Source organism: Diadema antillarum, unplaced genomic scaffold (assembly GCF_040938485.1).
Source record: "Diadema antillarum isolate AM-2024a unplaced genomic scaffold, OU_Dant_1.0 scf00000226, whole genome shotgun sequence".
Lineage (NCBI taxonomy): Eukaryota > Metazoa > Echinodermata > Echinoidea > Diadematoida > Diadematidae > Diadema > Diadema antillarum.
The window spans coordinates 1,532,052-1,549,609 of NW_027271115.1; the positions used below are offsets into that span (position 1 = coordinate 1,532,052).

At 39.5% G+C, this 17,558-nt stretch overlaps 1 protein-coding gene across 1 annotated transcript; it reads right to left on the bottom strand.

Moving 5' to 3' along the window:
• Positions 1–5,455: 5,455 nt before the first annotated feature.
• LOC139724662 (neuronal acetylcholine receptor subunit alpha-3-like) lies at positions 5,456–17,076 on the bottom strand. Its single transcript, XM_071635793.1, has 6 exons — positions 17,034–17,076; positions 16,091–16,242; positions 8,586–8,695; positions 7,419–7,605; positions 6,624–6,981; positions 5,456–6,087 (listed from the first exon to the last, which is right to left on the bottom strand). The coding sequence occupies exons 1-6, from the start codon at positions 17,074–17,076 to the stop codon at positions 5,456–5,458; spliced, it is 1,482 nt and encodes a 493-aa protein (XP_071491894.1).
• Positions 17,077–17,558: the final 482 nt, after the last annotated feature.

Consider the following 17,558-nt stretch of genomic DNA (forward strand, 5'->3'; position numbering starts at 1 on the left):
GTAGGGAGCTTTAGATTTTTTTTTTCGCTCTCTCTCTCTTTCTTTTCCTTTAAAACAACAACAGATTTGCGACGCGGACGTTTAGATGACGATTGGGTTTGGCCGTTCTCCACTCTCTCTGATTTGTGTTGCAAAATAGCTTTAGATTACGCGAGGACGCAGCCTATTACAAAGTAAAATGGCGATCCCATGACCATTGCTTCAAGTACAATGTAGCTCTCTGCGTCGTGGATGGAGCGCAGCGGACGCAAAATGGCCGAGAACCGACTGTGAAAACTCGGGCGACGTGAAATCGATTTCGATAAGCGATTTTGCGCATGCGCAGAATAGTGTTTGTTTTTTTCCTCTGAATGTCCGCTCCGCGAAAATCCATGCATTTTGTTTTCTGGGACACGTACATGACGGTTGTAAGGAGGTTCGAGAAATGGAGTCACAACAGTCCTATTCGCTTTGATCCCATGCTCGAAGCCTCCACTCAAAAATATTTGAAGTATGTGTCAAACTGGATCTGCCCCCCCCCCCCCTAGGAAGAAAATGAATTCACGTCTCATTGCATAATGACCAGCCACTGTCTAAGGAAGGTAAGATATTAGTCCATGGGCCAAGACCCGAAAAATGGGTTGTTGGTACCATCTGTGGTGGCACAACCTTTTTGGTGTCAGTTTGTTTGTCGGACATAGATATGCTTATCAAGCTATGATAGCATTTCCAAATGAGTAGCTTAGTCATGATAAATGAATTTTTAACCAATTTGGTCTCGTTTTTATATCCCTATACTTCTGAATCGAAACTAAACCGCTATACAAAGAAGAGCACTGCCTTCTGTATGTCCACAGGTGTTCTGTTGTAAACGCGGTGCGCTTAGTCTTTGTTCAAGGCAGCGAAGGGAATATCCAAAGAGTTATGATGTCCACAGCTGTCACGCGGTGCGCTTAGTCTTTATCTAGACCAATGTACCGTTATCATATCTAAAGTTCCTCATAAAAGGGATTATCTATACTGTTTTTATACTACCCTATCAACAAATACATCAGTTTTAAACAAAAATCACTCTGTTCATTTACAATAATGTATCGTAGTGTACCGGTACATTGTTTTTGCATTATCTTATATTGTTGGAGGGAAATAAAGCGACATTGGCGTGGTATCAGCGTTTTCACCGTAGCGTTTTCGCCGGAAAATGATAAATACAGTGTAATTGAAAGATACGGTAAAATTCACGAGGAATTGCTTTTGTTGTTGTTGTTTTTAGATAAAAGGATATACACTGTATCATACGCTTTGGATACTCCCTTCGCCGTCTAGAATAGAGACTAAGCGCTGTGGACATCATAACCTTTGGATATTCCCTTCGCTGCCTTGAATAAAGACTAAGCGCACCGCGTTTACAATAGAACACCTGTGAACATTCCATAGAGCTGCATTTTACAGCTCTACGGAACATACAGAAGACAGTGCTCTTCTTTGTATAGCGGTTAGTTTCGATTCAGAAGTATAGGGATATAACAACGAGACCAAATTGGTTAAAAATTCATTTACTATGACTAAGCTACTCATTTGGAAATGCTATCATAGCTTGATAAGCATATCTATGCACGACAAACAAAATGACACCAAAAAGGTTTTGCCACCTCAGATGGTACCAATATCTGTCCTGGCCCATGGACTATATGACTTTATGATGGTAATTACTTTTCGCTATCCCTACTTACAAACGATGGGCGGTAAACAGTGGTAAAGGCACGGGGGTGCGCGAATAGAAATTGCTCAAATATTGCTGAAATAGATATCAAAATTACTCGACTGTACGCTAGTCTGACATGTTAATTTATAAAGAACTATACTTGAAGATGATACCATATTAGTTTCATTTGGCGGAAATAATCGGAAAAGTAATAAAACCGGCTTTCCATGAGGGTAAAATTTCAAACACTTTCACAAAATACGGCTCAGATTTACACTTTTGCACATATTTTCGAACTGAATTGACTTTTGTTTTATATGCTTTATCATTAGGTGAAATTTCATTGCATTTGATATATAAACGAGCAGCATATAGCCGATATTATGTTAGCGTTAAAAATGAATCTTCAGATTGCTCAGAAAGATGGCGGCTTCAAGCATCGAACATCAAAGGCACAAATGCACCTGTGGAGTTCTTTTGTCCATCCATAGAAAACTGACAGCTGATTGAATGATTATAGTCAGTTGTAACTCCATCTCTCGAATCGAGTCCTTGGTACCATCATGGACCGACCACACATATGGACATTCATCGCTCATTAATTAATTCGTGCACCTGTTTCTGTCAAAAGCGTCACAATAAACATTTTAAACATTTTATTGCTTTGATCCAGTCTTGTCCACCGACAGCCAGCCTGGATAAAAACAAGACGGCGCTTTGAGAAATCTAAAAACTACATGCGCAGAAGATAAAAACTCTTAAATCAAGAAAAATGCATGTGCAGTTGCAGTGTATCATCGTTGAAGCAAATTCATTTGCGAAATACAAGTACTTTACAAGAAAAAAGCAAATCAATTATTATGACTGTGCTTTGCAATCTATTTTCAACATTTGTCGCACATTGTTTCAAAGTAAACCTGGACAGTAACACTAGACGACATGCTTGTCTCGCCATTCAGGGACGTTACATGCGTGGCCGCAAGTGTCCGCTTCAGTAATTACTAATTTTGTGATTATTTGTTCTTGTTTGAGGTTTGCTGCTCCCCATCAATGCTGTTTATTCAATTGAGTCTGAAAATGCACTTCAGCCAAATAGGACCGAAATGGGGGAAACGGTTCTTTTGTCAGTGACGATGCACAATTACACAATCGTCATTGTCCAAACGTGTGAATGTAGGCCTACTCATTAAGATGCACATAATCAGATGGCGGTGGTGATGATTGGATTAAAGAAAGACCTCCGTTCATATATGCCATGTGTGAAGTAGGTCCATGGTACCATATACATACCCACAAACACTTTGTCATTTACAGACGCACCTGTATACCAGAATTCCTAAGCGATGATGTCACAGTCTTTTGTTCTGGCTTGGGTTGGAACCAGGTGCAAGTGATCAAAAACAATAGTGTTTACAGATATTCGGGCCAGGTGAAGTTGTTTAATTAGCACCAGATTCCATTGGCAATGAATAGCTAAGACATTTCACTTTGGTTCTATTATAGTCAGTGTGTAAAAGCATGGACCTTCTACACATGGACATTCATCGCTCGTTAATTAATTCAAACACCTGTTTCTGTCAAAAGCGTCACAATAACATTCTACAGATGCTTTCCTACTTTGAATCTCATCGTGCATCACCGACAGTCAGCCTGGAGTAAAAACAAGACGGCGCTTTGAGATATCTAAAAACTACATGCACAGAAGATGATAACTCTCTTAAATCAAGAAAAATGCATGTGCAGTTGTAGTATACATTGGGAAATCATTGCTCAGTTAATTTCATTTGTGAAATGCATGTATTCGGCAGGTTGGTTGTAATTTGTAATCTAATTTTTCCCATTTTCGGCACATTGTTTCAGAGTAAACATGGACAGTAATTGTAGACGACATGTATGTCTTACCATTAAGCAACGTTACATGCGCGTCCACAAGCGTCCACTTCAGTAATTACTCATTTTGTGACACGAAATTTGCCATGATTTGAGGTTTGCTGCTCCCCATCACTGTCGATTTCCAACGACAGTTAAATCTGAAACGGCACCTCAGCGAAATAAAACCGAAAAAAAAAAACAGAGGGAAACGGTTCTATTGTCAATGACGATGCACGATTACCGAATCGTCATTAGCCATGTTCAGACGTATTTCTTGTCGGAGTAAAAATTTATGGCACGGCAATTAGAATTCAAATTCATGCATATCTTACCACGACCCTTGTGTCCACACGACGGTCATGGGAAGAAACTCCGACCAATTTAAGTGCGAGGGTCGGTGTAACTTCCGGAAGTGGTAGCTCTGCGAACGTCGACCATGCGATTGTTTTTTACCAGTGGCATTTGTCTTCTCCATTCTTGTTGACAGAAATTTCTGCATGAGCGCTAGCTTCTTCGTCGCGATCGACTAGGTTAGAATACATTTGCACTTCACGCGCACGTGTAGTCGCAAAATGTCAACATTGCGATTTGACCCAGGAAGTTTTACCTATTATAGGTCGTAAGGTATGTAAGTTCATAGATACTCCGAGGGCTTGTCCGCACGGGCAATTTACTCCGACCGGCTAGTCGTGGTAGCGAGATACTCCTGAGAAAACTCAGGAGTATCTCGTTCGGAGGAAGAGGTCGTGGTAAGTTCCTCCGATCGGAGGAAGTTACCACGACCTTGTTCAGACGGGCACTACTCCGACCTATCCTCCGAAGTTACTCCGACCAAGCTTCCTGCGACCCTTCCTCCGAAGTTACTCCGACCAAAACTGCCTCCGTCTGAACACAGCTAGTGTCCAAACATCTGAATGCACTCATCAAGATGCACATGATCAGGTGGCGGTGATGCAGGTCGGATCAAAGAAAGACCTCCGTTCACAGTCCATGTGTGTAGTCATATGGTAGTAGGTCCATGGTTTAAATGTGGACAGAGTGAAAGCAGCAAGAGTGAAAATTTGAGTAAAATCGGGCAATCGATTCAAAAGTTATGATTTTTAAAAGTTTCGGTGGATAAGGAGACTACTACACTTCATTACGTCATTATGGACAACAATATCATAAGGATAATAAAGAAAATTCAACATAAGGCGCGGTCAGACTGGCAAAAGATCGAGAAGTTTGAGATCGCGATCTTTAAGATCACGAAGTTTTACCAGTGTGACCGCGCCTATATTTATACTTTTCTATATCATAATGAAGGAGCACTTGACATACCTCTTTCAGAAAGCACGGGGAGTATTATTACCCTTAATTATGTCAGTAACAAGTCGATGGAATGTGCACTTTTCATGAAAAATTAGATTGTGTGGAATTTCCACGTTTTCTTTGAATTTTAGAAATTAAAAAAAACTTTAAAAATTCATAACTTTTGAATCAATTATCTGATTTTCCTCCAACTTTCACTGAGATGTGTTCTATTAATTTTGATGTTTTCACTCATTCCACATCGATATCTGGGCTTTGGTTTCATTAAATTGGTTTTACTCAGATTGTTGCCTTCTGATTCACACAGTGATATCTACAAGTAAAAAGATAAAAGAGTACAGCAAGCGGGATTTTGTCAATAGGAAAGTTATTCAACAAATACTTCAAACTATTGTCATGTATGTATACCACGTTACATCCTAGAGTACCGAAGTGATCATGTTCGCCATGATGATGTCACAGTCTCTTTTTTTTTACTACTTTAACTTGGGTTGGAACCAGGAGCGCACACAAACACTCGGACCAAGTGAGATTGTCTGGAACCAGTTTCCATGGCGATGAATGGTTCCGACATCACACTTTGGTACTCTAGATGACTTGAGTGGCAATCAAGAGGAAAACCGTTGGCATAAGGATGATGACGAAAGTGAAGAACCAGAAGAAGGCGTGGTCCAGGATGACCGCTGCCTCCTTCCAATCCTTGGAGACCTGCCGCTCTCTCTCCTTCCCCTGCTTCAGCCGCGTCAAATAGCCGAGGCTGGAGGACAGCTCTCGGATGTTGCGCTCCATCCTTATCGACATGCACGACGTGCTCTCGGGGCCCAACTCGGTCATTTCCGGTGCCGTTTCGGACTGGCTTCGTCCGCCGTCGAACCACATCTCGTCGATGATCGACACCCCTCGGGAGTTGTCGTAAGCCAGCGCCTGACTCAGGTAGTGGAGGCCCTTGTGGAAGGAAGAAGTCATGCCACCGCTGTGTGCAGACGCGCCTTTGACTTCATCTTGTTTGTTGCCGGGCGTGGTCTGTGCTGGATGATAGGGAGCCAAGTCGGCCGCTAGGCGTTTCTTGCCGAACATGGGGCCGAGGAGCCGAAAGATGACGAAGTGCATGAATGGTCGCATGGGAAGGCCCGTGCTGTACTGGTAGTAGGTCCAAAGGACTATCACTGATGCGGCCACTGTCAGCGCCACGATAGACACCATCACAATGAAATATTTGCCTGAATTGACAAAAGCAGAAGAATGCGAAGTATACTAATGTAGAATCCAATGAGCATGATTCCAGATGTTTGAACATGAAATAAGAAATAACGATGGCAGATGTATCATTTTGAGGGATGGAAGTACAATGTATGAAAACCAGAAATGTCTGAGATAGACAATGAAATATGATAATGCCGGAAATGTGAAATACAGGAGGATATAACATCGGAAAAGCGACAGACTCTCATATTGAATTTGTTACATGATTTTTTAAAGAAGATAGAACCTATCTAAGCGTAACATGGACATCGGACTATAAGCCGACATCTCTCACGTCACTATCGGCCTATATAACGTGCCAAATTTATGTCTGTGGTTACAATATCTAAATTGCCCGGCACTTCCTAGTAAATATGAAAGGACATATCGACAACAACTTCGGTCGTTTTGTAGTTACATCAAACCTATTCCTCGCCTTGTCTCCCCTGCCTCCCCTGCCTCCCCTGCCTCCCCTGACATTCCCATCGAGATTACTAGCCGACATGATACCGACCTATGATTGGGAAAGAGTCGTCCGAAGTTGCCGGGATGGTGTCGAGGACGAGCTGGTTGAAGACGATCAGGGAGAGCAGCGTGGTCACGCTCAGGGTGATCTTCTCGCCCGATTCCGGTGGCAGGTAGAAGACGAGCAGGGACAGGCCGGACAAGAGGATGTGCGGGATGATGATGTTGGTGACGTAGAAGTACGGCTTTCGGCGCAGCACCAGGGTGTACGTGATGTCGGGGAATTCTTCCTCACAGCAGCTGTACTTCGCCAGGTTCCGCACGGTGTCCATGCGGAGGAGTTCCCACTCGCCGCCGGTCTGGAACTCCTGCTGCTGGCTTGACGAGACGGCGATCGACAGGTTTATCTGTAGTAAACACATGATACAAAAGCAAAATAAGATATGACATCAGTATCAAGTATCAGTATTTGACATTTTCAATCGGCCTGGCCCCGATTCATCAAGCCCTTTAAAACAACTGTCAAAGCTTAACCGAAAGACCGGTATGTATCTGGTCGTCGGGGATACGTTCCGCGGAGACCACGTCTGGCTTCACGGAATATTGAGGAGAGCCATAAAAGTAAAGAAAAAAAAGATGATAAAAAACTCCTCCGGACAGACGGATTTTTCTGTCTAAAGCAAAGCAACCCAGAAACATTAATCATCTGTCAGAATTGAAATGATAATTTCCATAGAAACTCTTTATACATTCAGTGCATCTTGATTGCAAACCGCGCTGTTTCTTGGTTTGTTTGTCTTATACATGTAGTTTGTTTTTTAGTTGAAGTATAATTTGTTATTACGTGAGACATGCTGAAAGTCCATGAGCTGTACTTGAGTTTGCAACGCTGGGTATCAAACGGATATGACGTCAGGTCGACCCGGCAGTAGACGTGAACCACCCCGGGCACGTTGTATTGCACCCTCCCGTTGTGGAACACGTGCGCCTGGTACGTTTTCTCCGTGTTGTACAGCAAGGCTTCGTCCACACTGCGCGATGCCACGCAGATCGAATATAATGAAAATGCCACAAAGTAAAAAACACTGTTAGAACAAAAGTTTAAAGAGTGCTCACTGGGAAATGTGAAAACTATAATGAATGTTTATATGAGTGCAATGGACAGAATATTTCATGAGGTGGAAGATGTTAATGATCCATTCAACTCGCTGCGCCTCGTTGAATGGATCAATAATTGAATCTTTTACCGAATGAAATACACTGTCCATTGCATGAACGAAAAATCTTTCATTATTTGTTTTATATGACACCTATGATAGATCCTTGTCATTTGATATTTGGCGCTGTCCGTCAATATAGTTGATCGCATGCACACTGACTGCAACGCAACCGTTTACTCGTAGTGTGCCGGGCTCTCGGCGTGCATGCAAATGTAAATGGAGCAAATCGCATGGATGCAAGACTGCGCGGTAAATGGAGCCGAAATTGCATGAATGATGACGTATTTAGTGAAATGGGACAAAATTATCAATATCCAACAACCAATCAAATGACACAGATCTATCCAGGTGTTATATGAATACCAATGAATAAGGTGTTAGTGGTAGTGCAGACCAGAGTTTAGCGCATGATTGACTTTTTTTATTACCCTTGCCTCAGAGTAATTTTATTTAGAAAAATCATACACACCTATGAAATCACGTGTATGAATATAACATGTCCTCTTGGTGTGTTATAAATTCAGACGTCAAAATTTTGTCAATGACATCAAATATTTCGTCTTATATTTCAACAAAGCCAGCTTTTGTCGGAGCAGTTTATGTCGCTATCACTATGATAATCAACGATATCAAATCTTATAATGACATAAAGTATAGTTTTATAAAGAAATCGTAAACTTTATGCCACTGTCTGCAACATTTTTAGTATGATATTAGGCCTATGTATCATCATTTCTATGAACACACAATCATTACAACCAATATTCCTGCTGCTGTGTTAGGTAACTCACTTTTCATACAGGAGAATATCGGGCTGCCATAATCTATCCACGAAAATGCGAACATCCTTCGTGCCGTTAAAATCTGCCGGGTCCCAGGTTAGAAACTCATCAAACCAACCCTGTTGTCAAAAGAAAAAAAAAATAGATAAATAAAAAACAAAACCGGAGTAAAGTGAACCGTTTCAGCAAATGTTAATGAACCCGAGCTTTACTTTACATCTCCCCTGAAACAAACAATCAAGCAAATAAACAAATAAACAACACCAACAACAAAATGGTGACGTGCGATTGTATGGCGTGAGCGTTTTCCCTTCCTCCTCCTTACTTCGTCACCATGAACCCTCAATACACTGTAACTGAGAGGCCTGCGCAAAGTGTTACGTCATCTGCCGCAGCATTCAAAATCATACACCCTCTAATTTTGAGGGATAGATAGGCATAAAGGTGAAGGTTTGATGTGGCATGAAGCTGCTTGTAACTCATAAGTTTATTGATTCTCACCATTAAGAGCAAATTAGTACGTTTACAAGTAGAGATCACATCAAGACTTAATTGCGTCGTTCCTGTTCGATTTTTTTTTTCGGAAGAAATCAAAATCAAACGTTCTAATCCATTAATTTTCTTGATACGTGCTTCACCGAGTAAAAGCCGATATGCATTTTCTCTTTAAAAGAAAAAAGAAAGACAGAAAGAAAAAGAGAGAAAACAAAATCATCAAACCAAATGACCCTTAGAAGGGGAAGCATCTAAACGCCAAAATTGAAAGATTCAAGTTGCCGGGGAAAATGAAGGCTTGGAATTGTTTTCCAATCGGACTAAATTTCCTGATGACGCGATGAGAAATACGTGTCTTTTGATGGCGTGTTACTTGTTAGTTTCTGAGTTCTTCTGGAAGATTCCCACGATAGGTCTGCAATCCGCGGATAATGGACATCATGAAGTCCTGATGATTTGCAGGAAAATATTTCCTCGAATTTTTGTGTCGACGCATATTTTGATATTTTCCCCTGGCTACGGTAATCATAGTCTGAGTACCTTTGTCACGTACAAAATGCATCGAGGCAGCCACCCTGGATAGTCTGTTTGTGTACAATACCGTGTCATCACTGTGTGAATTAATACCGCATTTGATAATTCGTTTCAACGACGCTTACACACGCCCTCTGTAAGAAACGTATTAATTTCAGGTCACGGCGTGCATTTTTTTTTTAAAATCTCACGTGTTTACTAGTAGATAGATATGAACGAAGGTGAGATATACGATGAATGAGAAGAGAGGGGAGACATAGAAATACAGAGGGATATATATATACATATATATATATATATATATATATATATATATATATATATATATATATACAATAAATAGCGGGAGAGAGATGAAAGATATCTGGACGGACATTGACAAGAGATGCCGATGACGAATACAGCGAGATCAATCGAAAGATAGATACAACTATGAGACGGATGCATTACTATAGTATAACACAGAGTATTACAATGTAAATTCATTGAACCGTTCCACTTGGTATTCATAGTTAATGGGTATAATGAAAAAATAAACACAGGCACCAAAGCCGCACACACGCGCTCGCACACACACGTACACACACGTAGTAGACGCCCGCACACCAAAGAGATTTTTCTCCTCAGCTCTTTGACACACACACACATACACACACACACACACATACACACACACACACACACACACACACACACACACACACACACACACACACACACTTATACATGAACAAGACAATCATGTAGTGAAGAGACAAAAATATAGACGTTTGGAATAGAAAAGAAATGCGGCATCTCTATAAATACCAAAATGACGTAATACGATAAACATAACATTTGAGGCAAGTGGATAACTGGACTTGATTAATCCAGGGAGGTGATTATTCGGAGATGTAGGCCTACAGGTTACTGGTCTGGTTATGGATATGAGGATTAAATGCAATGGCAGACTTTTTAGGCGACGGAGGTACTTGGAGAAGAGTAAGTGTTCACACTTGGCTCATCATCAGTCTGGAAATTCTTTCTTTATCAAAATTAACTTCATCATCATGTGCGTCTGAAAACGACTATTGCAACAACTAACTGTGCACCTTTTTTTTTTCATTTCAAACAGCTCTTTTTTAAAGATCTACACAGTTACTGTGTAAAGAAAGGTACCAAAAGCATTATTGATCAATGCAGAAGTCAGCAAACTGCCAAATGGATAAAGAAATGATTAAAATAATGATCAAAAGTAGTGCTGTTATCATTTCTCTATGAGAGCCTAGTACTTATGCACTGAAAGGGACGAAAACGGAAAAGTGTATTGCAAGCCATTATTTTCTTCAGAAAGGTATACCGAAATTTCACAATTTTTGACGCATTTTTTTTTAGAAAGAAAGTGTATAGTTTGTAGATTTCAGACGTATAATACAACCTCGAAATCAGGTCTGTCTTATTTGATGATGAACGTCTCTATAGTTTTCGCTCCCATCCATCATGGAAGAGCGTATCCCACAACAACAGGCAAAGGTGGTTTTTCTTTTCCCGTCTTCTGCTAAAGTGATTTCGCTATTTCCCTGGGATATGTAAATACGAGAAAGCTGGAATGGATCAATAGCGTTGACATCACTTACTTAAACAAGAGCATCCCCGATGCATTATTACCGTTGGATAGATATCACAATATGTTCTTCAAATAAAAATATCAAAACTCGACTTTCACTAGAGGGGGACGATCGAGAACGAAGTGTTTCTTTCGGAGAAAGGAATAAAGAAACGACGAAAAATGCACTCATAACGAGAAAAGCAAGACACAAAGGAGAGCTTAAACAACAATGTATATATATATAATCAAAAAGAAAAAAAAAACACCTCATAGAATTACGGCGAGGTGTACACAAAAATTGAGACGGTCAATATTTAAACTGGACTCCATCCGTTTTATGTAGATAGCGAGTAATGGGTTTCTGTTTACGTACTGCCTTGTTCCTAGCCCAGTTTTTGGTGCATTGCAAATGAAAAGCTTCAAACGGTCTGCACGATCTAGCTAAGATGGAAATCTTTTCGGCATTCCAGCTCATGTGGAATTTCATGTTTTCAATGACTCACTCTTATCATGTATATTATCGGCCCCTCTCCCCTCCCTCCAAAAAAAAAAAGAAAAAAAGTTTGTAGCCAAATGAAAGGCATGGACTTGTGCACAACATCTCACATTAGTCAATTCAAGCCAAACATGCAATTTGCCACGATATATCAACATGATTTTTTTAGCGCTAACCTTCATATTAGTGTCACATTACTGCATATCTTGACATACCTATGTACACAGTACACTAATTGAATGATGAAAGATAGATGGACAGATAAATGTATCGATGAATAATATGCATGGATTAAAAAACAAAAACAAAAAAAAACATCAGTTTAATTGACGTTAACCTAGACGAAGATAGAAGAGAAAATCGAGAAGAATTTCAATCTTGACAAACTTGGACTTTTGCAACAACCGAACGCGTCTGTATGATGTATTTTCACCGCTCGTCCTGATTTCCTGCATGTAATACATGTATTACAAAATCGACAGCGACACGGTTGAATGATTACCTAAGTCATGACGGGCGTTTACCAATTAGTATCACCTGCGAGACAATAATATTAATGCACTGAAAATTCTTCGTCGAAGAACGTTGGTCAGCAGTAATTTTACCTCACATGGAGATTTGTTTTTCCACACAAAATTTGCAAAATTCAAGAAATATGTATAATGGAAGATGTGTGCGTAAGGAAAGTCAGACAAGTAGAATAAGTTATTTATTTCCTGTTGTGTATGAATCACAGTTTCAACCACGTGACCGTGTCAATTGATATTCTAAACTCTTCAGGTTCAAGTTCAAAGTTCAAAGATTCATGTTCTTCATTAAAAAGAAATGATGTTAAAGGCCAGGAGACGAGGCTAAAATGGCTTCTTATCTACTGAAAATGTGATAAAGAGTGGTAGCAATTAATCCAAGCATCCATATAAAAGACGTTAACGACCAGATTATTGGGTATCTATAGGAGAGATTAACATGTATTACGACTGGATAAGCTACTGCCTGTTTTGTAGAAATATATTACAATAATGCGAGCCCACAAGAACAAGACAATAGCTCCCCAATAAAAAAAAATATCATAAGTATACTATAGGCCTACTTATTGACAATATATCTCTGATTATGGTTATTTGGTTGCTATTATACGTATGAAAAATACGTCTCTGATTTTGGTGATTTGGTCGCCATTGTACTTATTGACAATATATTTCTAATTATGGCGATTTGGTCGCCACTTATATTCAATCCTTTCCGATTTGACCAGCATATTATACCGCATCACGTGGGGCCACAAAGTAAAGAGAGACCATCATAACCATGCAGATGTTTCACCGAGGTTCCCGTTCCATGCTTGATCACGTCTCAAAGATTGATATTGTCAATAGAGCGTGAAAGCGAAAATTGGATTAGGATTAAAGCTAGATCACATCCGACGCCACGCATGTCACGATTTATCTATTGACAATGAATATCACAATCCATCTGCAAATTCCATCGTGTCTCTTCGAAAGGTCATGAAGATGTCATGTATTTCTCTATCTCTATATATTTTTGCGTCATCTTGTCATTAAACTCTGTTTATTTCTTCACAAGAAGAATGAAATATTTCGGCAAAGACGCTGCATTTCCGCGAAATTGGAAATACAAAAGGTTCATCGCAAAGATGACTGCGTATGGATCAATGGTCATGGGTGTTATACCATATTGCCCTTTTCGTCTCACGCTATTACTATACAATAAAGAACTGAAGCTGGTATTTAGTGTTAACTTGGGGCATGTTTTGATGACATGGTACTTTAAAAGAATGAATATAAACAACAATTCTGCAATCTACTCATATATTTCCGCTAGTATATCAATAACAAAAATGATAGGATCATAAAAAGATAAGTGCATGCATGCATAATGAAGCGAAAGTAGAAACACTTTGTAGAGGAGAAAAGCTTTACCCAGCGATTATAACAATGGTGACCATAACAACCAAATACACGTCACTATTTCAATTTTCAATTCATTTTATTTCCATACTTCTCATTTATGGACATTATAACAGAAATCAAACAAGTTCTTTCACCTTGTAAACAATGTGCAAAACACAACAATATACATGGTGATAACACAGTAATTATATGTAATAACTGGTCAAATTCGAAATCGAGATGGGGTTGATCAAAGAAAAGTATGGCGGGACCTACATGAAAGCAAGCTTGTTTGGCTGTAAGCCCCGAGTAATCAGTGTTTGTGAAAAAGAAACGGAGAACGGATAGTAGATAAGACCAGATGATGTAAGGGTGCCAAATAAGAAAAAAAAACTAAAATGTGAACTATTACTGTGACCGAGCTATCATTGGTTTCAGGAGTACAACATGATTTGCATAATCATAAAGCCTACTTTGGTATATACACTATAAACTGTTGTTGCATTAAAGCTATCGCCAGGGTATGATCAGTAAGACACAAGAAGTAACATGTACAGCTATCAAGCCATTTGGTGTCCGCCGTCAAGCTCTGTATAGAAAGTTAGAGAGAGAAAGATATACTAGATATATGGGACCCAGTGGATTGCAGTTTACTGCACAATATTGTAATGTAGATAAAAACTTGACAGAAAATTATCATGTGTTATCGATCAAAAGTGTGTTTACCTCTCTTATCCATATGGAGATTTTCAGCTTCTGAAGAACCTCTTCCTGATCGAGTAAGCAACACAAAAGAAGAAGAAAAAAGAGGAGGGGATGACGAAGTGGAACCAAGAACAATCCAGACGACCAATAATCTCCATACTTTTCCAAATTCAAATAGAAAAATACGTGCGCAAAAACAAACAAATAAACATACTGGCCTGAATTCAAAATATAAGTCTCGAACATCGTGGTTATGAAGACATAGGAGCTTTTCACTATAAAACTGTTCAATCAGATATCATGTTTTAATAACGCGTGATTCGGTTTGAAGACTAATTCCTATCTATAAAATACGCATGGTTCAGTGTATTTACTAATCTGTGATACATCTAGGATTTGTCCTGAGAGTTTGTTTAAAAAGCGTGTCGTTGTCTAGTATGTAGGCATACAAAAAAAGTCAGACACCGACCAAGTTGTGGCATTCATTATTAAGTCAGGTCTCTCCCCTTCCCCGCTATCCTCATTGGAGATTAGACTGAGACGAGCGAGTGAGAAATACTTAGTGCACTTCCACATCGCAAAAAACATTGGTGTTAGATTTAGCACCACGGGTGTTAAATCTAACACCGATCAAGTGTCAATAGAGGACCACACCCACAGGTGTAGAAAGTATGTTGTGATGGTGTTGAAAAGTGTTCACCTGGCACTTCATGGCGTTATTTTGACATTGCCGCTGGTGATATTTTTGACTCTGCTCTGGTGTTAATGCAACAATGACACCGCGTGGTGTTGATTTGATATTGCTGGTGTTAATGTTAATGGTATGACACCCGCCCAGCTTCAATAGGAGACCACACCAACTGGTGTTACTGTGGTGTAAATGTGTTCACACCTTTTTTTCAAAAATCAAGTACTTCATCGGAAAATTCTTGATCGTCTTGTTGAAGTTAAAAATCAACAAGAAAAAACAGTAACTAAGAAACTATTCCAAAAACAATTTTGTATTTTGAAGTGACACCCGGAGGTGTTGATCTAACACCACAAATGAGCACCGAAAATTTAACACCAGCTCGGTGTTTCATATCTAACACTGGACTTTTTGCAGTGCAGAGGTGTATTTTCACAGCGTGACATGTTTGAGAACTATAGACTATGATGAGTCATGTACCTCAGACTCCTAGCAGACCTTCAAATAAACATAACTTATAGTATAGACAAAAACAAACATGTTATGAGCTTTCTTGCATTGTTTAGTTTAGAAAGTTGTCAAAATGGGAGCAACGTTGCTGTACGTTCTAGGGAACAATAGACCATTATGTACGGTATCTTCAGTTGCTAAAGAGTTAGATGAAAAGCAGTCAGAAATACTACTGATATACAGATGGTATAACGTGGAAAGTTATATTAGACCACTCTACTCACGGACTGAAAGTATAAAATTTTCATTAGAATTTTAAAACGCGCCTGACACTACTTCACCTGACATCTGCACAATTAAAAGAATATTGAAGTTATGAAGCGGGTCATGCAAAAAGCTGTTCCAACAATACAAACAGGTAGTTATCAGTAAAACTAATTAGAATTCTCCAAAAGTTCGTAATGCAGAAACCAGATAAAATAATTGCGCTTCAGAGCATATGAAGCTTTTAAAGAATATTTTAAAGAAAACAATTTAAAGAATAACCATAATGACGGCCTTGAAAAAGTTGTAGACGTAAACTCTTTAAGAATTCTCAACTCACGAAACTGATGGTTTAGAAAGCTGTAACACTGGTACTCCACTCACAAAGCTTATGATGTGGAACGGCACAATCTCATGAAACACCTGGACAGGTAGGCTCTCGTTCACTACCGGTCGGTTGTCCCGATTGTAGCCCCGAAGTATATGGTTGAGGATGGATCGGGTGTCACCGCTTACCCCTCTGAAGTAGACGAAAGCTTGGAGATGGAAAAAACACACACACAAGTTTTTAGGCCTCATAATAACCTGAGATTGCACACTACGCACTTCTACCTAGTATTAAGTGGCCAGCAGCTTCACGTGTTTAACTTATTGGTGGGTATAAAGTACTTTCAGTGACCTAGTCCTGCGGGTTTTCACTTTGTTCTTGAGTAGTAATACCACTTATATTTTGTTTTCTCTACAGTACTTTCACGTCTACATCTGATAGCAAGTGTGTGTGTGTGTGTGTGTGTGTGTGTGTATGTGTTTCTATCTTACTTGTATTGCCCGCTGGTTTCTAAGCTATCGTACCTCTTTATAGGAGATGTGGTGAGTGGCATTAAGTCAGTGCACTAAGTCAGGGGCCCAGCCCCCAACCCAACCCACCCCGTCACCGGTATCGAGACCCCTGCAAGTGGTGCACGTTATGCAGCGAGGTCGAGATATTCATGAGGGATAGATGTCTTGCTTTAGCTGTGCACTATTCGATCTTTTTTTTTCACAGAAATTACTAAGCTTTAGAAGTAAGTATTCACACATCTAGAGCAAAAAAAAAACAAAAAAAAACCAAAAAAAAAAAACACACACACACACGCACAAAAAAAAAACAACAACCCTCAAATCAGTATGTGGCATGGTAAATAGTATCAGGTGCTTGGAGAAAAAAAAATGCAGAGGTATCTAGCTATCAAGCGCACATTTAATAAAGGCACTTAACGAAGAAAAAAAAATTCTAGTTTGAGAGACTTGTATTTTCAATTGTTCCCGAAAAGTTCTAAGATGTTACCTGATAACATGCACAGAAAAACTGTGCGCCGGTTTGCAGCCATACTGATCTTTGCTAGAGAGAGAGAAAAAAAAATGTCAGAGAAGCCATTTTAACTGACTGTTTTAAGCTTTTCTTATATTTGATATTGTTAATGAGTTGAATTTTTTCCTATTCCTTCTTCAATTCGTATTCTTTCTTTTTTTTCTCAAAAAAAGTCAGATCCACTGTCATTGTATAAGGTGCAAATAGAGATAACGTATCACCGTCCAATGAGAGTTCAGTTACTGAAACGTCATAGAAATTCTGGAAATTGACGCTAGATTAATTTCATATCTGTATCTGATGGCTCTATAAATCATGTCCTACATATAACGAGACGATGTATGATACAGATATTTTGTTACTTTGACACCTAGATATCCTCTGTTTTGCCAGAATACTAGTAAATATCAATGGGATGAAAACTTACAAATTGAATATGTCCCCAGAAAATTCAGTAGGATTGCTCAAACTTACTTTCATGATACAGTACAACATAATTAT